The 26422-nt window shown below is 32.8% G+C and overlaps 1 protein-coding gene across 4 annotated transcripts in view; it reads left to right on the top strand.

The window, feature by feature from the left end:
* GluClalpha (glycine receptor alpha 1) overlaps window positions 1-26422 on the top strand; it is a 704157-nt gene that overhangs the window by 432919 nt on the left and 244816 nt on the right. For all 4 annotated transcript variants that reach the window (XM_085809817.1, XM_085809816.1, XM_085809818.1 and 1 more), the window contains one exon: window positions 2318-2421. In XM_085809817.1, coding sequence (XP_085665943.1) covers window positions 2318-2421 — 104 coding nt within the window. The remainder of the gene's footprint in view (window positions 1-2317; window positions 2422-26422) is intronic.

The following is a 26422-nucleotide window of genomic DNA, read 5'->3' as shown; positions in this document are numbered from 1 at the left end:
CTTTTGTTTCATGTAAGAAAAGACTTTGCTTTGTCTTTTGAGGAATAGTTTCAGAATTAAATAACAACATTGTGGCATTTATGTTTGGGTTTTTACTAATGAACTGTTATTTAATTTATACTTTTGCTTCTGCCTCATTTCGCTCCTTCTATGATTTATGTAATTTTGTGTGGGAAGCAGTTTCACTGTAAAATGTGAAAAACTAAAAATAACTGTGCATGAGAGTTCTGGCTTTTAGCAAGTAACTTGCGTGTAACGTTTTGCCCTCTTCTGGTGACTCTGATGTAGGTCTTGAATTACTTAGTGTTGTGAAAAGCTAGATTCGTGCTAGTAAGTTGTATGCTTGAATGTGTGTCGCGATCTAGGAAAAGTTTGTACCCTTGGCAGTAATAGATTAAATTGTTTTAATTTGTGGTAGTTTAAAAGAAGCTTGTTTTTAAGACAGGTCCAAGTGACTGGTAATTTTGTGTTGTATATTTTAAGTTACGCCCTCATAAGTGGCCAAGTAGAATAAATTCAGAGTTACCTTATTTCTGTATCTTTATGTTTTATAAACTATAATTTCTAATGTCTATTATTCACCTCACATAATCTATGTAACACGTTACTTTGATTAGAACTGAGCCAACTAGAGTAAAAGTAACCCAAGAAAAGTTTTACAATGACACTCAAATGAGGATCATTATTTTAAATTACAAAACTGCGAAATTTTCATAATTTTTTATGATGATTACAAAATGTTCATAAATTATTGAGAGTTATTTAAGATGAGGCTGTCATTATTCATATCTAAGAGCGTATTGTTTCACCTCGTTGTTCCTTAAGTTCCTTCTCACATTTGAAACAACCACGAGCTTCCTGATCCATTAACCAACATTCTAGATATTTCTCACTTAAAGCTTAAAAATGTGACTTTCATGACATGAATTGTTAGAACCTCATAATTTGCTAGTTTATGCCTATCATAACTTATTCTGATTTGGGATCTGGCATCTCTAAAAGAAATAGATTGCAGGAGTTTGCCACAGTATTCTGAGCAGAAGAGATCATTCACCACTTTTCATCAAAGTTGGAAATCTGATTTACAGTGGCATCGATAGCAAAAAGTCTTTCTGACAATGATACATCACTTTGTTTGTAATACATAACTATAACTCTTGGATTAAAATAGAATGTAATACGATTAAGGGAGAAACTTGAACTAAATATAAAGTTCGGTGAATGTTCAGGAGTGCAGAAAACGCATTTTTAAACAATGGAGGGGCGTTTATAAAAAGCGTTTAATTGATTGATTTCTGCGCCTTATTTACATGCAGCTAATGCAGTGTAAAATAAAGTGCTTTTTAGAAAACGAAATTTCGTCAAATTTATTGTTAACACGCTAAATGTAAATTTATTTCAAATTGGTATTATGAAACAATTTTCTGCTCACATCTGTTACTAGTTTGCAACTTTTAGGTGAAAATTAATATAATTTAGTTTTTGTGAAAAGGCTTGTTTCTGGCCATAAGTTATGCCTTCATAACCTTCATGGCGCAATTTATGACCATGACTGTTTATTCAGCGAAAAGATAAAATATTACATCAAAAGAAATAGAGATTTAACTTACAATCATCACGTATTAACTCTTCTGATAATCTGAGGATTCTAATATTTTTACTAGACTTCTTTTTTACTATTTTTATCACTTTTTTCTACTCATTTGCTTCATCTGAAAATCATCACAAATTGTCTTGAAAAAATAAATAAATATATATGTAGAAAATTTTAACTCTTACTTGACTGTCAAGAAGGATGGTCATTGTAACTGTTATAGAACTAAATTTTTTTAGAATATTTCAAAGCCAGGAAACCATAGAAATATGCAGTACCTTCGCTGACACTCGAACACTGTAACTTCAGTGCTAGCTGGACGTGCTTTTCAGTTATATCGCGCGGTAAGGAGGGAAACAATATTGCTGTTTTCCCGACTTAAAAGGCGACTGAGGAGCAGGTGGCCTACTCGCCAAATACTGGCAGTGACGAATCATTTAGTCTGGAAGCCACATCTAGTTTCATTAAAAATTTTTCAAAGCCAGGAAACCAAAGATATAGGCTGTGCTCTCTCTGGGACTCGAACTCCCAACTGTCCGATGCTAGCCGGATGGGCTTTGCAATTGCACAACGAAGGCTTGCGGTAAAAAGGGAGAAGCCTTACGATTTAAAAATTTCAGAACCTATGCACATAATTGATTATATATAAACATGAATTAACTTGCATTGGATTTCATTATCGATCTCATATAATTAAGATGGCTAATGTATTTCATATTTCAGGGGGAAGTCGAACTTCAGACAAATGGAGAAAAAGATCTTGGACAGCATCATTGGCCCAGGCAGATATGACAGCAGGATACGTCCTCACGGTATCAATAATACAGGTAAGTCGGTTTTTGCTTTAAACTCCATTATCTTAGCCCACTTATCCTTTATATGCTATTTAGAGTCTAGAAAATATTTTTTGAAAAGGTCCGTTTACAGCGCTGTTTGAAAGAGTAAAAACAAATTAGGAAGATATTATGCGCTAATATTAAGATGCGCTAATATTTCTTTCTTCATAATCACTATGCTAATGTTATTCGCGAATGTTGTTATGAGATTCATGAAATATCTGAAATGTACAGTAATTTGGGGTCAAAAACAGGATGATTTCATAGTATGTTGAAAATGGTAACATCTTATTTTTGGATTCAAAATTTGAACTGAGCTGAAGATACATTTACAGCGGAAATCTTTAAAGGTGATTTCGGGGCCCAGAAATATTCTATTATTACGAATAACTGAATAAACGCATTCTTTCAGCATTAAGAGAAGAAAAGGGAACGCAAAAAATAGGTAATTGTTTAGAAAGCTAATTTGGAAAGAAGACGAAACTTTACTTCCGAAGTTCATAAAGACGCAACTTTACTTACTAAGAGCTATTCTGCAGTAGTCGAAAGTCTGCAAACATTTTGCATTTCATTTGTTCAAAAATATCCGCTTATAAGCTGTGAAGTTCAAAACAGTATTGTTCAAAGGTGAACTTATTAGAGTGAAGTGGAAGTAATATGAGCATTGTATGCGGAGACATGAGCATCATCCATCAATTTTACCAGTATGACTTCCTTTTAATTAGTAAAAGATTTAGATTATTTTCGAATTCCTATGAATTTCTGAGAACTATCAGTAATCGGGAATACTTCAGACATCTTACACGAAAGTGATACAGTAAAACTCTTAAGTTATGATCAGATTTCTATCACCTGCCTCCATTCCTCTTGATTACTAATAAGCGAATATCTGAAGAAAAATTCACTCTTTATAGGTAACACGGTCAGAATCCATTAACCTAAAGATCTGTAAATTCCATTCTTTGGGTAGTTGCTTCTCATGAAGAAGTCCATTAGAAGCCTTCTTTATCACGAAATTCCATAGGAAGAATAAGGAATATATAGAGAATAATCTAAAATCATATTCACATGCGTATTCAGTTCAGCTATTCCCCTTTTTGTTGTCCATATTTCCTGCGACTTCCATTGTTATCACACTGGTAAATGTTAATCTCATCATAAACAGATGGAAAGGTTTATAGGAATCTTTATATGTAGCAGAAATATGCTACCCGTGAATGACTGTACGTGCATTTGATGCTGTTGAGAAAAAAATTGATGTTCATAAATAAATGTCTTTAAACATGTAAACGAGTGGAAAAGTCAAAACAGTTAAACGATAAGAATAACCTTTGTTAATCACTATTTCTTTTTTCATGACTTAAACGTATTAGCTGCACACTGGTTACTACTTAAATCGCTCGTCTTTTTTCCTAGTAGAGTCCTAGTAGAGTTCCTAGTAGAGTAATACTCTGGGTCGACTGGGGAGTCAAACTCTCAAAATTGTAATGAATGTTTTGGTGACTAATCTATTAGAATTATATACATTATTTTAAAAAATTTCCTTTTAAGATTTGTGCAATTCATGTGAATGTACCGCTTTTATAATTTCTATTTTTAATCGGTTATCATTGAGGAATAGGCTGTAATTATGACTTGGAGCTGTGGTCCGTCTATCAGCACATGAGCGTAACAACTGAATTATCGAAGACGTTATTTGTTTCCCCTTAATCACAACGTACGTGGTGTTTCACAACTGACGAGAAAGTGTTCTTGACTTCGACTCCCTGGATTTCTGGACGACGTTAAGGTTTCTCTTTCCCCGGAACTCTTTTACGCAACCAGTGATCTTTATTTTTTGAGCTTATTTCTGGTTAAATTATGGAATCGACTGAGAAAGAATCTGGTATCTTGAATTATATACGCAAGAGAACTATCATGACATGTATTCAAAGGAAGCCTATTTTTATGAGTGCTTGATTAGAGTTAATTTAAATAAAATTTTCTACTTAGATTACGGCCCATCAGCGGCCGGGCGGTAAAATCGCTGAACACTGGTAGTTAAAACCTGAATTTGATTATACGCAAATGGGTTGGCTGCATGTGCGTTTTCATGGTTATTCTCACATGTAACTTGTATACGAACCAGTTTCCCTTTGAAAAACCTCCTTGAAGGCATCCCCTGTACTTAGGCAGATAGCCCTAGTGTACTTTGCCATAATCAACTAAACCATACCAAACTAGTTACATTATACTTGCAATTTTAAAGTGAACGTATATTCATTTGTTATGAAGTCTTGCCTATTAGCATTTCCTAAATAGGTATTTCGCTATGCCCCTTCATTTGTTATCTAAACTATCTCAGCTATAAAGCAAAACATTTAATGCAGGAAAAGTAAGCTAAAAATAATTAAGTTTTAGGCAAATTCTCTATTTAGTTTTCATTTCAGCCGGCAAAAGAAAAAAATTAAACTTTATGATGTTAATATGCCAGTTACCCATAAAAGAAGCAGAAAAAAAAATTACAGATGCTTTTTAGCTAAACAGCATTGTATGAAATGTTTTCGTATAGTTGGAATTATATTTTAATTAAAAATGCACGGCTACTCTGCAATTCTTGTACAGGATTCATTCTTGTAATTCATTCTTTGAACAGGATTCATAAAGGGAATACTTTTATAGTGCATATGCGGAAAAGGAGTATTAGTTGTTTCGACTACATATTTGTATGACTTAAAGATTAATGAAATTTTTATATTCCTTCATATTAAAAATTCATACTATTTAATTTGTTCACCTCATTAAAATAAGGTAAACATTTTTATGCACGAAAATCGTAATTACGTAGAACGTTATAAAAAGCTATATTTAGGAGTATGTCTGCATATTTGTCTCAGATAGTAAATTTTCTTCAAAATGTAATTTCGCTGATTGTTAGAGAAAACAAAAGATTAAAAATTCAAATGAGATTCAATAATTAAAAAAAAATTAAATCGTTAATCATAAAAACGAAGATAAACGTTAATAACAGCCTTGAATAAAATTACATTTACAGTCTAGCAATATATTTGTTGTCTGTGTATCTAAGAATTCTAATGGAAAAGAAAATGCTCTTTAAACGCCCCATTTAGAGTTAAGTGCATTTTTTTAATAAAATATTCCTACGCAATTAAAAGGATACAGTTCTGGTAGTTATTTTCTTGACGTCCGTAACTCACACTTTCGAAGCAAGGAAAGAATTATACATCAGATAATTAACTGCTTGAAATCGATTTTCTGCAGAAGCAAGGGACAAAAATTAATCATACTGATAAGATGTTAAGCCCAAATATTATACTCGCATTCGCAGCTACATCCATCAGGAAAGTTAATTAAGAATCTTGAAAAATATTGGAATAAGTAATTTAAGCAATTGAATTACCAAGCTCAATAATTGCTTTAAATTGAATAGAGTTACCTGCAGTGAATTTGGTTGCATTCATTTATACTAAATTTAAATTTTAGAATGGATTGAATTTAAGGAAAGATGCTAGTCAAAGTTCTGAACATGACGCTATTGTCTTTCGTTTCACAAATTGGAATTTTAAGAAGAAATTAATGTGGTAATGTTTACACGAGTAAATATTTGAGAGCGGTTCTAATATTTGCCCAGCGTTAGGGAAAGAATTACACACATATACTTCTAATTTTACTCTAGAAAATGAATTAAACGTGCATGCGGAATTGATGATTACGCGCTCAAAGCGGTAAAAACATTTGTTAAATCGCTATTGTTCAAGCTTGGATTTTGGTAAAAATCAGTAGCCGATTTCAAGGTTTACTGCTTCACATCACCACTAGAGTTGACTTCTTCAGAAATTTAATTATCTTCCTCAACCGACGTCGCATTTATCTAGGAACGGTATTCATTTTACGACCATTATATCAATTAAATTAACTATTTTTCAGACACACACACAGCTTAAAATTTAATACTTAGATCTTTTACAGTTGCTATCCAATAATGCTTTAAACTGAAGTTCAATGAGAAACCTAACAATACGTAAAACCATTGTACAAACAAACTTTAATTTCAGATCTCTTTCACAAATGTTTTGAGAATGAAGCCCTAAAGTAGGTCTAACATAGCACTGAATTTCTGAGGCGCTGGAATTCCTAATATGAGGTCTTTAGATAAACGTTCTCTTTTCTAAGACAAGCTTTGGTTTCTGAAAACAATTTCGAAAGAAAAATCAAAAGTTTGAAATGAAAAATCTTTACAGATCGATTCTTATTACTTGCATCATTTTTAAACCAAAATATTAATTAAATCTCTCTTTTGTGAATCTATACTTTCTTATATCCATCCATGTTCTTTCTGTGTATTCTTACAGAAAAGTGAGTATTGAATATTTTATTATCTTCTGTTTTCACTGCTTGTAGCTTGCCAGTGGCTGACTACGTGGAGGTTTTCATGACTTTCCTTGTGCCAAGAATAATGCCAAGAAGTTTTCCTTAGATTTATAAAGCAGCGATTTAATCAATGCTTTGATTTTTAAAAATAATGCAAGTAATAAGAATCAATCCGTAGAAATTCGTCCATTTAATATTTCAAATTTTCTTTCATAACCACTTTCAGAAACTAATCTTTCACTCAAAGAACATATGCGACCTCATATTAAGAGAATTTCAGCACCTCAGAAATTCAGTTCTCATAACATAACATTTCAAAATTGTTCTAAGATAATTATTAAACATCCCTTAATTTAAAAATTAAAAGACAACATTTTTATTTATTTTTGCTTCAAAGCTTAGATTCGGGTTACACAAGCTTCTTTACGTACATTCCATTCAACATATCAAGCCTATCTTTTTTTATGTAGCAGTCTGCTTTTTGAAGGACGTAGTGCCCCTCTATTCCCATATAACAAAAGTCAGATGCTGAAATTAGCAGTGGTATGTCCGTGAAGAACATCCAAATTTTTCTGTCTGAGAAAGACAGGAAATTGTCACCTCTAAATAATGCTAATTGTTACAAAAGGGGAGTGTTAGTTGGGTACGAGAGCTTCTCTTGCGGTCGTTTGCGTCTTGGTCTCTTGCTTTTATGATTTTGAATTGGAATTGCAATGATTGAAATTATAGTGAATTGAAACTATCATGAAATTGCAGTGATTATGAATTGAAATTTTTGCAGGTTGGTAAATTAAGTTTTTTAAATCGGTATGTGGTGTGCTATTCCTTTTAAACCTAAGAAGGTTGGCTTAGGCTAAAGGCTTTATATTCCAAAATTTGAACTATGCACAGATTTTTTTGTAGTATTTCCCCGTATCAAGAAGATCAAAATTCAACAACAGCATCTTCCAGATCAAATATGCGATGAAAACTTTCTAACACAGCAAATTAATCTGATATGGATATGAGCTTGTCGAATAGGTTCTACGTTTAATTATCAAGTAATAAATATGTGGTCAGGAATTTCAATTTTTCCAGCACAGTCTGCTGTCACACATGAAAGTATATTAGGAGCACCTTGCAAAATTTTTGCGTTTTATCACATGCTGAAAAACGGCCATTAGCTATGGACCATACTAAAGATTAGAGTATAAAGGAAAACAGGTCCTCCATAAGATGGTAGATTATTTCTGGAAAGACAGACAATCTGCAACTTTTTGCAGAAATGAGAAACACAAGATCGCTTGCTTTTATTTCACTGAGTAAATCTAGTAGGAATCTGTTTGAAGTAATTATTTGCTCAAGGTAAAGAAATAAGTGATAGTACTTTGAGAGTTTCTTCAAGCGGGTTTTGTAACTGATTTGCAGAAGAAAATTTCGTAGCTATAATTCACTTCAATGTAATTAAATCCCTCAATTATCAGTTGTACTTAATATGCTCTTAATTATGTTCGTTCTCAATATTTTTTAAGCAGCTAATTTATATCTTCTATAATGCAATCATTCTAAATGAGGAAATACAAGATAGGAGGGGAGTGAGAAGAATAGTTTATAAACTTATAAAAAAGTTACATTTTTATGGTTACCTAGTTTTCTAAACTTAGTCGTATCACAACGTCTGTCAAAGCAGGTTTAATCAGAAGTGCTAAATGAGTTAGATCTGGAACAAAAGAATGCAGATTCTTACACTACTGTATCAAATAATAATTTGTCAAGTTCAATTACTACTACTGTTGTTATAGTTAAAAATAAAGGGATAATTTTAAACATAAAAATATTGAAAAGAACAGCTTTATGCTATTACTGACCTTACTCTTTAATCACACGGGCTGCAGGCAATTAAAATGCTATGAGGTTTTTATTAGTTTTACCATTAAGTCTAGGAATGAAAGTTGCGAATCATAATATGTTACAAAAGTTCTTAATTCTAGATTTCCTTCTAAAAATGCGCCATGTCTAAAGAACGTTCAGAGTTCTTTGCCCTAAGTGAATAGAATAAAATATCTTTAAAGAATATTGACGCGAAAGTTGTAAATTTTCTTTGACCTCCAGGAACATTTTTATTACTCTTGGTCTTTAAACAGAGCTTCTTCACTGAGATATTGCAACCGTTTTAATTTCAAATATCAGTGAGTTTGAGATTTCGGCGCGTTTCAAGAAAGTTAACACCACATTGTTAAGTGAAGTTAATGTGATATGTAGTATGAGTTAAGAAAAATGCACAGTGCTTCTTTGTTAATCAATTCAGTGGGCCTTGACCAACGACCTACCGAACGGTAAGACCGCTGAGCACTGATAGTTCAACTCGGGTTCAAAAACCCGAGAACGAGTTCGTTGCATGGAGCTTTCGTGATTTTCTCCATGTCTAATGTAAATACGAGCTAGTGCCATTTAATCATACAAGAAGGTATCCTTCTCTTTAGGTACTAAATAGCCCTCAAAGTGCTTTGCCGTAACCTAAATAAGATTATTCCAAGTAATTCCATTGGCTTCCGAAATAATAATTAACACAAACGATTACAATATACCAGTTTTATCTCCATTTAAAATCCTTCTGCCTTAAGGAAACAACTTTAAAAGAAAATTTTTGTTTCAATCGAAAATCGCGAAAAACTTGAACAGGTAAACTTTTCCAAAGCTTTACAATCAAAATGAGAAACCGGCTAATAATTTCATTTCAAATTACTATGCTGTTTCCTTCCTCTTTTTCGGCCCACCAGCGGCCGAGCGGTAACGTCGCTGAACACTGGTAGTTCGGTCCGAGGTTCGAGTCCCGCGAACGGGCTGGCTGCATGGGTTTCTTTGTAGTTTTCCCCATGTGTAATTTGTATACGAGCCAGTTTCCCTTAAAAAGTCCTCCACGAAGCATCCCTCCCTTAAGGCAGATAACCATTGAGTGCTCTGCTGTAATCTAATTATAATAATAATAAGTAACCTTCCTCTTTTTCATTAAAGTCGACCAAAGGATTCTGAACCTCAAAATGGCGACACTCCTAGTTCTTCGAAACGAATTACTCCTTCAATCCTTGAGGGTACTGAGAAAAGGAATGCTCTTTTGTACGCAGATTTGAAGATCCGACCTCAAAAGTTACTTCAGTTTGTATATTGTTATGTAGACAGTGACCAGTCTCTCATAGCTCTTCGATTAGGGAGGAACTATTTTCATATCACGAACAGTCGCGGTCCGCCGGCCATTAGCTTGTTCGAAAAGATGTTTCTGCTGTTATGAAAAGTATTAAAAAATCATTACTAGGACAAAGCTAATGTTTTACTTATGACCCAGAGGCAAAATAAAATCATCTGCACAGGGAAAGAAAAAACTCGCCTCGGCCAGACGCACTTTGCTTTCAAAAATTTCGTAAAAAGATCCTGTTAGTGATTTTCTTTTCTGTGGTAGAGCGTAATTCATAAAGACCTTTCGCTTGAAGAGGAATACAATGGGCTGTATGATCTGCTAAAAGAGCATTAGTATTGCATATTTTTCTGATGCTACATAAAGTGATACACAAGGCTCTTTTCTTTCATAATTTAGGATAATTACGTTGTGGGGTTTATATTTATTTTAACTAACATTTATTTTAAGTTTAAGCTATCTTTCCTGTCAAGCCTTTACTTTCCCTAGAATTGCCAATGCTAGAGTATGTAAATTGTAGTAGAGCGCGCAGTATATTCAAATTTAGCAGAAGTAAATTGAGTTTAAATAGAAGGAAAACGAGATTGTAGGTGTGCTTCTTGAATCGCGAACGTGAAGGTTGCTAGGTAGAAATTTAAGAACCGCGCGTTTCGGCCTGTGTGCCTATCTCGGCAGTTTTTGCTAAATCTTTCAACTGCTTAATTAGTAAGTTCGCTGAATCTCAGCGGTAGTTTAGAACGCGGTTAGGTTAGTTTAAGATCTCAGAGCCTCGTGGATAGTGATCGCGTTATTTATTCATCTAGTCATTATTTTTCAGTTTTACAGTCTGTTTCAGTTAAACCGCCGGGTCGACGTAGTTTGTGAGCGTCAAGTGGACGCCGCCGTTATTTTAAAAGTTGAATAAAAGGGCTTTAAACTCTGCTTACGTGTCTGTGTAAATTCAAACTTCGTAGCAGTCACTACCACAATTGCTGACAAGTTGGGGGCCACACAACACTACAACGTTATAAAAAATGCGTTCCTGTACATAAGACAAAAAGACAGACGTGTAAAAGAGAAACAAAAGAAGAAATTTACATCTCTATAGAAATTTTTTTCATAAGCATAAATAAATAGCGGATTTAAGTTTGGTGATGTGAAGCCAGTTTACCTAAACCCCATGGCAGACAAACATGCGACTGACAAAATTTCTGATCCATACTGAAAACATGAAACTTTGAATGAATGTTAGACTTCATATGTAATGTGCGAAGCGGAATTTCGTTTGATTTTTACATCAAGAGGGAAGAATATTTATAACCGAGTTGAAAAATATTGACTAAGTTCAGCACGTAGCGAAAGCCAAAATCTTCTTCCAATATCAAGCTGTTTTTTCAGAACCAGTGTGAAATATTATAAACGGGAAAGAATTTATTGATTGGTAGATATTGCAGAGAGCTTGAAACAAAATACGAGGCAGAAGCAATTGAAGCCTTAGAGAAGGTAGAAAGTGTTTTGAAAGGTATTCTCTTTTAGGTGGACTTACAATTTCTAGTTCTGAATATGCATATACGCGTATATTATTCTCATCGTAAATAAAGTTTCAAAATAATCTGAGATATGAGATATGATCAGTTCTTAATAGTGAACCTAAAACCTTTAATTAAACTAATGTAGTCATGTAAAATGACTACATTAGTAGTGTCTTTAATTAAACTAATGTACTTATGTAATCAAAGTAAAAATTGAAAAATAATTCTTACTATGTTTTTTAACATCAGCTCTTATTTTAGTAAGATGATAATCCAATAATTATAAATTATCATGAACTTCTTTCGTTGTTTTTCATTACTCGAGTTGGGGGTTAAAAATGTTTGCTCGAATGCAAATGTCGCAACTTCATTTAACTGTATCTAAAAGCGTCTATCAGCGACGGGAGCGGTTAAGTTTCTTGCTGAACACTGGCACTTTGGTGTGAGGTTCTAATACAGCGAACGGGCTGGCCGCATGGGCGCTTTCGAAGTTTTAGCCATGTGTGACGTGTATACGAGCCAGTTACCCTTAGAACATTCTCCATGAAGACATTCCTCCCCTTAGGCAGATAGCCCTCGAGTGCTTTGCCGTGATAACATAAAACAAAAAAAAAAAAAAAAAAAACTTGTCTAAAAGCTCGCTATTTAAGTAGAAAAAACGGTTATTAGAGGTGTAGCACAATTAAAAATATTTGCATTTTTATTTCTCTGGACATTAACTGAAGATTCAAGGGTTTGTCCTTTACTGTAACAAGAATTCCCAGAATAAACTTACTTTTCGATTTCTAAAGGACTTAAGAGCAAAACTATTTCGTAAACAAGGTCATGTTTGAGATTACTTACATTTCACGTTTGGGATATTTTTTTCCTTTACAATAATGAGATATCCGGCAAGTTGCATGTTAATTATCCACTAAAGCGTCTGTCAGATTAACAGTGTTAAAATGGCCATTTTTTTAGCAATATATAGCTGATGACATATCTGAAGTAATTCTTCACAAACAAGTCCTTGGGGCTAATTCAGTGAACATAATTAACGAGTTCACGTAGGGAAATTATTGATATTTGACTTTTCTCATATAGTTTATGGTAAGGGCTGTTAGGTTGTAGGGTTCCACCCTTTTATGTATCAGCCTAAATGAGGAGGAACCTCATGAGCAGCTAAGCGAATAATCGCTTTAGTAACAGAGACGTAAACTCGAGAAGGGTTAACTACTCGTTATTACTCAAAATAAGAGTTTCACAGATGGCCTCTTTCTCACGGCGTACAGCAGAGCCTCTACTTGGGATTGAACTCAAAATAATAAGAAATAAGACTTAACTAAAGAGATATAGCCAAAGCTATTAAATTTCTAAGTAGTTGGCCCCTAAATATCGAATAAGATAGCGAAGCTATCAAAATAGCCTGTAATACGGCCGAGCGTAGTAACAGCATAGATATTCGTAGCCAAAAGGTAAACGCGCGCTAGTCAGAAACTCTTAGGCTCTCTCTCGAAGTCAGTGAAATTTCGACTTAAATACTACTCTTACCCAATTGCATAAAACGAGATTCTAAAAACACATTCTGGTAGGAAATTGTAAACTGAAACTAGGGGGGGATAGGAAAGTAGCTTTAACTAAAGATAGCTGTTAAAAACTTAGGATAAACCTTACAAGGTTTTAGATTTTAATTCCTTATAGTTAAGTTCTGAAGTTTTAAGTAGAACGCTTCAGTTTGGCTTACGCACATGATTTTTAGCTTAAGCTAAAAATTAAATGTAATATTTATCACATATCTATTGCTTAAATACATCAGCTTTACTAAAATGTAATATTTAGTTTAATCTTCTAAGCATTATTGGAGAGAAAAGTTTTCTCTTGCATTAATAGCTCTAGAAAATAGATTCGTATAAAGTATATTATTTATAGACAGGAATTCTAACATTTATACTTTCTTTTGTTTAATAACGCCAGCAAATTGATATTAAAAAAAGAAGCGCATAATTTTAGTTCTGGTGTTACTATCTGTATGTATATATTATGCGTGTTATTAATTTTTATTCATGTCGGTGTGCGTTTTAGAGACAATGTTTCAACAAATTTGCAGCCATAACTAAGGTAATTTAAATAAATTGAAACTTCTTTTATTCATTTCTTACAAAATTACAGACACAACTTAAAAAATGCAATGCAAATGATTATGAAATTTAACCGCTCAGTCAAAATACATTTCGTAGGGTATTCAGTCACACAGTGGGCCTCTCCCTAAGATTTGAGCTGCACGACTGTATAATTACTATACTGTTGCCAAGGTATGCTTTGTAATTAAATGCTTTTTTCAACTGAACAACGTATATAATTAAGTACTGATTGTTTAATCGTTTTGTATTGACATCATTCGAGTAATAAAATTCGTACAAGGCAAATTGCTGAGCTAATACTTCAAAAAACAACTCAAAAGAAATACAGAAAGGCCAAAATACCAAAATGTATCTTGTATACCTAATTTTCGTTTTAGAAACTTAGGTGTGCAAGATACTAAGTGCATCATAAACAACATATTTCGGTATTATCTCTTTAGACGTTTTCATTTAGCAGTTTTAACAATAAACGTGTTTGAACCAACAGGAAAAATGAAGTAATAACAGGAAAAAGGAAACTTTTTTTTCAATGCGCTGATCTACTATCTTTTATTCATGGCTTCTAAATTAGTGAATTTGTAAACTTTGCCTAGGGCAAGTTATTTCAATGTTACCAGCACATTTCTCTTAGTCCTTACCATTATTCAATAACGTAAAAATATTAAGCTCATTTGTGTTAAGATTTAGATCTTTAAAATTTTTATTTAACCAGTATTTACATGCATATTTGCATGCTGCATGTCAATGTTGCAAATTGACATGCTGCATGTCAATGTTGCATTTGCATGCTGCATGTCAATGTTGCATTTGCATGCTGCATGTCAATGTTGCAAATCTTGCAACATTGACATGCTGCAAGAATTTTTTCCTCTCAGTTCATAAGGTAAAATTTCATATGTTATACATAAGAGTGGTATAGAAAATTTCGTGAATATTAGTCAACATACAAATAGCTCTTAAGAAATCATCAGTTAAAGAACTGAACATTATGCAGAAAAATATGTTTCTAAACTAAAGACCAGAAATTGTCGAAAATCTAATGGTTCCGAACATTTTCTCTGCTATTCAGCTTTCCTAAAATTCCTTAATTTCAGTGACAGACAAGCTCTTTTTTCTTCCAAAAAGAACGATTTGTGATACTTGAACAGGTGTGTTTCTGATTGAACACATATCTCCACACTAAACATCCTTATCGCTTTCCAATAAAGCAAACACACTTCTGAAACTTGAGTGACATTTGGTAATTGTAGCATTCTGAAACTTGAGTGTTGATCAATCGGAGACTGAATCTAAGATGTCGGAACTCCTGAGAAAACTTAATTTAAAACTTACTAAGACGCAGCATTTGTTCCGAATCCATGCGTTTCCCATGCAACCCCGAAAACATGTTGTCCGATTCGGATGTTAAACTGTTTAATAATTCATGTCCGATGCATTCGTGACTGTCACCTTCGCCGCTTGAAAGTAAACGATAGATCATTGAGCCTAGCAATCTGAGACAAACTAGGATTGGTTTGATTAATATTTTCCTTGAAACTACCGCTTCATCGGACTACATCCGCTCTAAATTTCCTCCGCTCTATTCATCGTCGTCATTTCACCACCAACTAATTAAAGTTTGACTTATCTTATTCCGCATCTGGTACATGAGCATTGAGATATCTATATTTAGTCTTCGCTTGTGTATTATTAAGTTTCCCTGAAGAGTGAATTAAATATTTTACTTAATAATCTTCATAAATGCATCTTATATTTTTGTTATTTGATCTTATTGGAAGATTACGATTAGCACTTTTGGATCAAGTACGTGTATCACTTTGCTCTTATTTTTCTGCATCTACCTAATAGTAGTATATAGACTGCATCTACCTAATAGTAGTATATTGATTCCTGGAGAAGCAGTCTAATATACGAATGAGTACAGAAATTAATATTTCAAAAATTTGCAAATATCCATGCTCATTAATAATTGAATACACTTCACCTTTAAAAGAAATGTACGCATTTAGAAAGCTAAGTATTTTAAAGCATGCTGTTAAATTAAAGATTAACTTACATAAACTATCGTTTTTCTTATATCGCTTGCTATTCCGAGGATTATTCTAAGAAGTTCATTTAGAACTAACATTTAATTAATTATTCCCATTTTATCGAGTTCGTGCAAATTAATACCATCGGAGATAAACGAATCAGTACTCAAATTTACCACTCACAAGTAATATTTCATTAAAACTTTTACTGCTACAAGTCGTAGGCTTTACTGAGCTGCAAAATTAAAGATAATAATGAAAGGAATTAACCATCGCTGTTTGAGTAAAAAGAAAACTAAATCTAACAGTTAACATAAACAACTACAAACATAAGGTTAACTGAAATTTTAAGCTTTAAACGAATAGCCGTCACCAACTAAAACAAACTCTGAAAAACTATCAAATCACGCACCAGTAAGGCAACCAGTAAAGCTAAACACATGGGTCCCACTGACAACGGAATAAACAAATACTAAATGTTGCCAATAAAAAAAACTAAACAGCAGCAGCATGCTCAAACTACACTTAATGTTTTTATTCTGGCCAAGGAAAAAAGGCAAAGATCACAAAAGCAGTTAACCTGAAATTAACTGGTTTCTTAAACAACACCTTAAAAGGCAAACTTTGTTTGTTTATGTATTCGTATCTAAACTTTTATGCAGCAGTTAGCAAGTGATGATAAAGTTGATCTATTAGCTGGGAATTTTACGTTTCATAGAGAGTTTACAGTAAGCTAATTTATTAGAGTGTCATATTTAATAGAGAGTTTACAATAAGATAATTTAGAGTGTCATATTTATTAGAGAGTTTAAGTCTTTTTGTCAGCAGTCACAAATTTTAAAAAACAGGAAGATTATAAAAGGCAGTAACTTTGTACATTATTTCCAACATATAATTTCATTATTGATGTAATTTTTCTCTCATATTTTAGTCTGCACTTATTAATCTTTATTGAAGCAGTACAGAAACACGTCATTTTCAAGAATATTTTGTGGAAGATTCTAAGGTACTGTAAAGTGTATAGTTATTTAGATATACTCTTGAAAAAGCTTTTATAAGGATTTCCTTTATTCTGAATTTCTTAATAATGGCTACAAACGACACAACTCTAAAAGTAAATTTTATTTTAAATCCTTTTCTGAACTTTCAGAAATAAAATATTGCATTCAGTCTTCCTTGTAGCTCATTTGTTTCTAAAAGTACCAAAAAAGTTTTGAACCCCTGCAAGTTACTTTTTGTATTTGCTTTATTTTTTTTTTGTTTGTTTTTTTGTTTTTGAAGACGTGCCCCTGGAGATTCCACAAAGCTCAGACAGAAGTCATAAGAAATGATTGGCTCAACAGGATTTCTAGGTAAGAAGCATATAGGGCTGAAAGCTCGGATGACCTCAGTGGTCTCTCCAGAGTCCCATGATTGGCTTAGTTGCCATAGAGATTCCTTCTTATGACTTCTGAGTGGTCGGACATTTTGGAATGTGCACATATGTAAGAAAACAACAGACTAGCAAAGAATAATCCCCACAGAAAGGATAGAAAAACGAAAATGTTGTGGACAGAAAGAGAGTGCTAGAAAAGATTTTAGCGCTTACATCGAAATGTGGAGTACAGAATAAAATACTTTCGTTTAAAAAACAGAGAAGATATATCGATAAAAGTTTTTCTTAGAAAACTTTATTATACATTCTATTATATGCCTATAATAAATATTTCAATTTCAAAAAATCTTTGTCTCTTCAATTTTAAAATTATGCAAATGTATAAAACTGCTACCTTTAAAAATACTTAATTTCTGTAAGATAATAAATCAAAACGAGAAAAACTGAACCATATATATAATAAGATTTAATGCGCAAGTCCAGTCTGCACATCTCTACACTTCTGTATATTCCAGAAAGACGTAATTAAAATCATGCAAAATACATGTAAAACAAATTCATTCGTGTACGGATATTTTAAATATACGAATGAAATTATATCATTGCATACTTCAAGTTACTAATAGTATTAATGAATACATGAGATTCATATCTTTCAGCTAAACAGAGTTTTTATTCGATACATGGAATTAAGTGAACTAAGCTAATATTCTTTGAAACATATAAATAAGTTGCTTTTTTTTTAATTTGAAATTTATTGTGGAAAAGAAACTTCTGATAATAAGGATAAAATATTGAGCTTAGGAAAAACAGTAATAACTAAACTAACGGAAGATGTTAAACAGACAGGTCACCTTATAGCCTATGAAAACTATTTGACATTTTTTAGGCTTGCAAAAAGTCTACTTATAAGTGGTCTGTTTTCTATGAGGACTGTGAGGCCGCAAAGGAAGGATCTTCCACCAATACTGAAGGCTAATAGCAAACTACAAAGAGGGAAATCAGTGTTCCTAACTAAGGAAGGTGTTGCTGAAATAAAGTGGATGGACAAAAAGGCTGTTACATTCCTGACTACTGCACATAATTCAGCGATTTTACATCTGTAAATCGTACATAAAAGGATGGTACTAAAACAAAAGTACCTTGCCCTAAAGCGGTTGCCGTATATACCGATATCATGGGAGGGGTTGATTGCTTCGATCAAAGAAAAGAAAGGTACCAAATAGGAAGAAGATCTGTAGAATGGTGGCATCGTATTTTTTATTTTCTTAGTGTTCTTGGCATCGTAAATAGTTTTATACTGTGGCAAGGAAACAAGAGAAATAGAAGTTTAGACCAGCTAACATTCCACATGGCATTAGCTCGTCAACTCATAGACCGATATTCCTCGAAAAAAGAAAGGCCGTCTGGCTAGCTTCCAAGCAAAAAGGTGTGCAGTTCCGGATGACGTACGCTTAGTCAGTGTGGGAAATCATATGCCAAAGATGGTTTCCAACTATAGACGATGTAAGAAATGTAGCACAAAGGCCCAAGAAAAGAGGACCCGCTATATGTGTGCAGTATCTGAAGTATACTTGTGCATTGCAATATGTTTCTCATCTTTTCACTGCAAATAATCGCCTTTAAATTGAATTTTCTCTATGACCATAAAAGGTCCCGTGGGAAGTATACTTCCCACCGCTAAAATTTAAATGTAAACAAAAAATTTGGCAAAAAAAAAAAAAAATATATTTCCTTAAATGCTATTGTTTAATTGATAATAAAACATAAAAAAACGGGAGAAATTCAAAAGAGAAATAAATGGGCCACGAAAGGGTTAAGCACCGGACTAGTCAATGGCAACAAATCCTATGAGAAATAGTTGCTTAGCTCTTTCACAGTTTTGATTGAAAGTAACCCAGGAGGCAGAGTCCGATACCCCTCTTTCTCTCTGGCGCAGCCCTTTTTTGTCATAAAAATCTTGTCGATTAGGTGGATGGGGCTGCGCCCTATTTGTACCCCTCTTTCTCTACTAACAATCTTTTGAGAGTATTTTCGAATCTACAAATATCAAGCACCTTCATTCCTCCAAAACTCTACAATTACAAAATTTAGCGCCTTATCGGTGACTTGAAACTTAACAGATAGGCTTGTAAAAGACTTCCCCTTGCGTAGGCTTCGAATCTAGGCGAACGGGCTGGTTGCATGGGCGTTTTCGTGGTTTTTCCCCATGTGTAACGTGTATACGAGCCAGTTTCCCTTAGAAAGTCCTCCACGAAGGCATTCCTTCCCTTAGGCAGATAGCCCTAGTGTGCTTTGCCGTAATTAAATAAACCATACCAAACCTTTCTCCCTAGGCAGAAAGCTCTAGTGCGTTTTGCCATAATCAATTAAACCAAACCAAAACGAGACTTTTAAGCCCAACAGGGCAGCCAAGCGGTAACGTCGCGGAACCCAGGATCGATTCCTGGTGAAAGGCCTGCCCTTATGGTTGGCTTTTGTGGTTTTTGCCATGTGTTAAGGTGGATACAAGCTGAAGTCCCTTAAAAAGTCCTCTACGAATGCATCCCTCCTCATAGACGGATAGCTCTCTAGTTGTTTTGCCTTTACCAATTAACCTAACCTAACATCCACCTAAAGTTCGTTTTCTGCAAAGCAGAATTAATTTACCCGTCGTTCTCTTTCAAAATATGCAATAAATACATTTTTCTATAACTATGCGAAACCTTAATTTCTTTATTAAACTAAGTCTGAAACTAATCTCAAGTATTTTGCCTTTTGATTAAGTATGGGTGTTGAAATATTCTGTACTCTTTCCAGAAGTTAATGCTAGCTGCTCGAGTATCTGAAAATTCTCTCTTCACTAACGAAATTGTCAGAAAATTCATTTGATGTCAAATGAGCTTTTTTTCACACTCTTATAGCTCTTGACTTGCTTTTTCTCCGCTTATTCAAAGTGTCATTTCTGGTAAGTATCTCAGTGTTTAGTAAAGAAAGTAATACCTGTAATCCCAGAAAAGCGAACTTTTATTTCCTTGTTGAATTGAATCTTCCTGAATCCATCTGTTAGTCATGCCATTTCAAGAAGTCGTTGTGTACGCATTAAATGTTCTCCTCAGAATTTAATGCCAATTGCATAAAATACTGAAGCTTATACAACTAAATTAATTATCTGGAAAGCTCGACAGCCTGCTTGATTTTATCTAAAGCCACACATGTAATGAATAATTGCCCACATGAAGACAATTTGTGAGCCACTCTGACTGTGCTTAACAAACAAATTATTTTCCATCAGCCATGTTGCTGGAGATTATTAAACAAAGATAATTATTTTACTCTGGCATTAAACCGTCTCTGGTTTCAAAAATTCTGAGTGAACACGACAGCAGTAATGAGTTACATGTCGCAACTAATTGATTTCGCATTTTTAATTGCTTCGCAAACTGCGCAACGCAGAATTTTTCGGTTAGAGCATTCTGCGGAACTATCTTTAGTAACCCTAGCTCAGTTTTCCTTGTTTGCTCACGCTTAATGTCTAGTCTTAAAGATGTTTACTGTAATTTAGATTCATGCTGCTCCTTTTTATTACATTACTGATGTTCATTATGCACAGCGCGCGATGTTTGATAAAGGGGATGCTTTTTTCACTCGGCTTTGCAAATAAGTTTTCTTACACGCAACTTAACTAAGTTTAAATTAAAACACGTTAAATGGATTTATCAGGTAGGATACGCAAAACGTAATTTCTGCTCGTAATGTGACAAAAGATAAACGATAATCTGATGCATTTTAATTTATGGTATGATAAGCTTATTATCTACATTTAGCTAAAAGACGTTATTTGAATATATTTTATCAAAATATTTGTCTGTTAACTTGCATCGCAATTTAAATTTGCAATCATTAAATATTCTTTTATGTATAAATAAATCTTTTCCTCTAATTTATACATAGAATATATGAATACTAAATATATGAATATCAATCTTACTTAAAATTTTTATGCAATATAATAATACCAAAAGAAGGAATTAAGTTAAGTAAGAGTTAAACATCGTCTATTTCCTACAAATCTCCTAACATTTAAGGCCCCATGTTTAAATAAATTATTCCGAAACTATTTATAGAGATTTTATTTTTCCGGTCACCATATGCGTGCTATAACACCCGATTAAGAATTTTATCCACATGCAGATTAAGAATTCTACAAGTGGTTTCCGTCTCCATGAAGACAGACACTAGTTTGTTGAAAAAGACGGACACAGTAATTGAATCCATTAAAATGAATACAGTTTATCTACTAAAGTGAAGTCTATATAATTTCTTCTTTTGTCACATTTATATAGATCAGGTGGATTTTCTCCGTGACCTATAAGATAAAGATTTAATTCAGAATACTTTGTTTTTAATAAATCTTAGTTTATATAGTGTATATGTTACGGTGAAACACCGGAATCTAGATAATGTCGACTTTCACCGGTGAATGTCAACATTCACATAGTCTCTTGGTGTATGTCCGAAATATTTTCCAAATACTCTTATTTCTGACTTACACCGGTCAATGTCGACATTCACCATGTACTAATGGTGAATGTTGAACATATAACAATATTATATTTTTTTCTCCGCAATTCAGTCGCGAATAAACGCACTTGAAACTTGAAATAAGAACTTAAGAACATGAGAACCTAAAACACACAATACATTCAAAATGAGAAAGGAAAATAATAGAAGTTAAAAACTTACTTAATTATACAGTACGCTCTAAATGAGAAAATAAAATAACAGTAATAAAAAACTTACTAAATTATGTGATTCAAATCTTATTTATTGCAACAACTTAAACTATTATGGCATTTTATGACCTCTCTTTTCGACTTTCACCAGAGCATATCTGTGATTGTCGGCATACACCGGTGGGAGTCCGAATATACAAGAATGTAGTGAAATATTCGGTCTTTCACCGACGTATTTGGTGAATGTTGATATTCTCCGGTGAAAGTCGGCATTCTCCAATTTCGGTCTTTCACGATAACATATGTATCAATCAGTTTTAACAAAATGTTTAGAAAGAAAAGAGAATACTTCATGAAATAGAAGAAAATGAGCGATACCTAAAGGAAAACGTTTGTTATTGAACTGAATTTCATGGGAAACTACCTACCTAATATAAAACTATGTGAGCCGTTTCTACCGTTTCAAATTTAATAATGGAGGAATTACTCTTGACAGCACAGATAACGATTTCTCATTAGACAAGGAGAGATGCTTCTTATTAAAGTGACATCAATCAATCAAAAACACAAGAAAGCAGTTACGTAATAACGTAATGACATTTTCAATAAATGAACGATGAAACAAAGAATATTTTCAAGTAAAAAATTAAGCTTGATCGTTATTATTGTACGCACGCATTAATTAATTTTCCATCAAATATGCATGCAACATAAATGTTACTAAATTTAATCAATGTCAGTACTTAAATAAATATAAAGGATTAAAAAGGCATTAACTTAAATAAATAAACCATAAAATTTATTAAGTACTTAAATAAATATAAAGTAAATCTAAAGCATTAATGTTTTATAAAAATTTACGTTAGTCAGAATTAATTGGAGAAGATTTTAAAAATTACTAACGATTTTCCTTTCCTTTCTGTAAATTTAAAATAGTGAGAAGCTACAGAAATTATATTTCAAAAGTAGATAATGTGCCACTATGTTAAAAGATGTATAAATTTTGATAACATCTCCAATGAATGAAAATTAAATATATTAGCCATTTAAATGGCAGCATTTGATTGAATGAAAGATGAGCCATACAGATAGAAGTTGAAAAAAGGATGATTTTAGTTTTATGCGAAAGAAATGCCTACATTTTTCAAAGTTTCCTTTTAATTTAAATTTAACAAAGTTTTCAGCTGTAGTCTTTTTATAAGCGTTAGCATGTATATTCGCTATACGTTTGTTATAATATATTTCTATTTAATAGTTTTCACAATTTTTTATCAGTTAAAGCTTATGATTGTGTACGCCAGGACCAAACAGATATATTTCTTTCATACCATCACAGTTTATCTGTGTCTTACTATCATTACGCAGTTTTTGTACTTGCCAGTAACCATCATTCAATGACAGCATAAAATTCCGTTCAGCATTTCCGTTAGGTGACAGATTTTTCCTTTAGAACATAAATCGTTTTATATCCTTGGGCCAAAGAATACATTTTTTTTATAGAATAGCGAAAAACGTACGTCATGAAAAGATTTTTTTTGTCTTTGGTGAAGGGTTTCATTTTTCTGGCGAATTCTTTCTCTCTTCCTGGATATTGTCGGCTTTTAAGTTAAAAAATAAGTTCTCATTTATAAAGTATTTTTATCCTATGCTTCAGAAAGTGATAAATAACATTCCATCATATCATGTTGCATCTCATTACCCAAGACACGCATTTTTTGCATTCCTTTAACTATTCTTTAACGCATTTTAGATGAAGAAAGTTAAAGTTATATAGTATTATAAAATATTCCACTGGTATGGAGAAACATGCACGATCCCTGCAAAGCATGTAACGAGACACTCAAATAAATATTTGGAGATTTAATTATAATAGACATATTTAATATCTTTCTTGGCTTGGCTGATTTGAGTTGAATTTTGATGCCAAGTGCAAGCTATTTGTTTTTTACTCATTTTTAGGGATGCATCTCAAATACACAACATAAAAGAATATTTAGTAATAAATCATTTGCAGATGTGCATTGTATCTCAAAAGAAAGTGATTCAAAAGTTATGAAATTACTTTTAGGAGAAGGAAAGTAACAATTAATAACTTTGAATTTCCACTCATAAAAGAACTGAAGGAATTTTATTGATATGTTTTCAATTTGAAAATATCAGCTCAGTTGGATTAAACTTTCGTGACATTCTATATATGCGTTGATGTTTTCCCTTCAGTTTAAGAATAATTGAAAATATCATTACCATACGTTTTTTGTCTCTGCTTACTTAGTAAGTAACTACTAATTTACTTACTACTTTGTCTTAGTCTGCTTACTTTACTGCTGAAAATATCATTACCATATGTGTTTTGTCTTAGTCTGCTAATGATTAACAGTAGGTATAACAGAAAAGAAAAGCATTCTTATAAAACATCCGTTAAGTAATCAATTCTATGAAATATCAGGAAAAAATTCATAAATCAAAAATGAATGCTTTACATGTAGAAGAGTATTTAAATAAAAGCACAGGAGCTTTCCAATTTAGAAAACGTATTAGCTTATAAAAGTCTTTAAGAATGTGCAAAGAATATAATCCAATATATTGCGAATGTGAAATGAACACAAGTCTTTTACAGCAGCACTACTAAATCAACTTAACTTTAAGTAATCATCATTTACATTGGATATTTTGCCGTTATATTATTCATCACTTTGTAGATTCATTAGATTTTTTTTCGATGTCAGAAAATTGATAAAATCCGCAAATGTCTCTCGGGGATTCAAACTCCGGACCCCCCGAGTGGTAGCCGCAAGTACTTTCAAATTACATCACAAATGCACACGGAAATGAGGTTTGTTTTGGTTTATGTAATTACGGCAAAGCCTCGATGTCTATCTGCCTTAGTTGAAGGATGCCTTTGTGGAGGACTTTCTAAGGGAACTGGCTCGGATACGCGTTAAACATGGGGAAAGTCACGAAAACGCATTGTTCAGCGACTTTACCGCTCGGCCGCTGGTGGGCCACGGATCCTTACAAGTGTAATCCAGCAAAAATTTACCTAACAACTTTAATCCAAGAAAATTAATAATTACCTTACAACTTTAATCCAAGAAAATTAATAATTACCTTACAACTTTAATCCAAGAAAATTATTAATTACTTTACAACTTTAACCCGAGAAAACTTCTCATATTTTTGTGTCAATAATGCCATAATATTTTAGTCCTCCCAAAAATATTTTGCAAATAATCGTATTTTCTATTTTGTAATAAGGTTCTTTAAATAATCTACAATAAATTATTATTTGAAATTAAAATATGTATGTAACAAAAATACATAAATAAAATGTACTTTTTCATGATTTCAGCCACGTGTTTTCACTTAGCGATAAGTGTTTTGCTCTTTTTAAGAACTTAATAATAATACCAACAACGTTAATATAGTAATTATAATACATTTAATTTGTTTTAATTAAAAAGAAACTGTCCGTTACAATCAGGCCAATTATATTTAAATAATTTCCTACCGGATGGCCCTTTTATTTATTTTCTCTTTTCTTCTAATTTTGACAGTTTTAGCAACAATTAGTTTATAAGGTAATACTAAAATGAAATACACTGCTTTACTTTCAGGATTTCCCATACTTCATACTTTTCAAAACGTTGCATTTAAAAAATGCTAAAGTTCCTATCCATCTTATGCTAAGTGACTGAATATAAGTTAAAGCGCAGTAATTCTGAAATTCCCAGAAGCAGAATAGTGTAGTGTCTGAAATAAATATGTAAACTTTTTGTTCACATAAAATTTATCACAAATTATTAACAACACCTATAACACATAATGATACTTTATAAGTATAAATTATTTTTCATCACATCTGAGATACACATTTAGATCTGTTCTCCTTGCAAACTTGCATACTGAAGATCATCTTATTTGGCTTTACTTTTACCTTGGAATGACGCCTGACGTATATTTATTTGATCATAGAAAATAAAATTCTGTATCTATATGGATGAGAGCGGTTGCAAACGAAGCAGAAGAAATTTAACTTTAAAATGAAACAACATTTTAAAATTCGACAGTTTAAGTGTATGAGACCCCTTAAGAGATCTCTCTTCCCTAAACGATGATGTCTTGTACCAGCGAAAGATGCTTTCTAGCAGAAGGACCGGTACCGGATCCTTTTCATTGGGTAAAGCCTGGTCGTTTATAACTGTAGCTTCTATGTGAAATAAGTTAACTCAGAGTTCAAGGCATAAGTCCTATCAAGAAGTTTGGAGGAAACAAAAGATTTCTGCAATATGTCTGAATTGAATTTTTGATCCAAATTGTGATATATATAATGAAAGGTGCCCAGTTTATGACCAACGCATATGCAATCCTTATCCATGATTATGCATTGACCTGTCACCATTTAGAAATTGTGGCTAAACCACAACAATATACATCTGTTGAGATTAAATAGCTAAAGAAAGTGTTTAAACATTCCTAAGTATATATTTTCAAAAACTCCCGGCTATGTATTTTTATATATTCAACGTATTTGCTTTTTTTTCTAAAAGAAACAGTCGGCTTTCATCCCCGAGGTTTTACATAACTCCCCATGGGTCAGATGCCATATAAAATCTATTGCACCTGTAGTAAACATTTTGAATAAAAAGCAGTTTTCTGTTACACAAGATACAAAAAATGAGATGAAACAGTTTTCATAAG

The sequence above is a fragment of the Stegodyphus dumicola genome, chromosome X2, assembly GCF_044657685.1.
Source record: "Stegodyphus dumicola isolate Sdum_Otavi_A_Nest chromosome X2, ASM4465768v1".
Classification (NCBI taxonomy): Eukaryota; Metazoa; Arthropoda; class Arachnida; order Araneae; family Eresidae; genus Stegodyphus; species Stegodyphus dumicola.
This window is presented reverse-complemented; position numbering and strand designations above follow the sequence as displayed.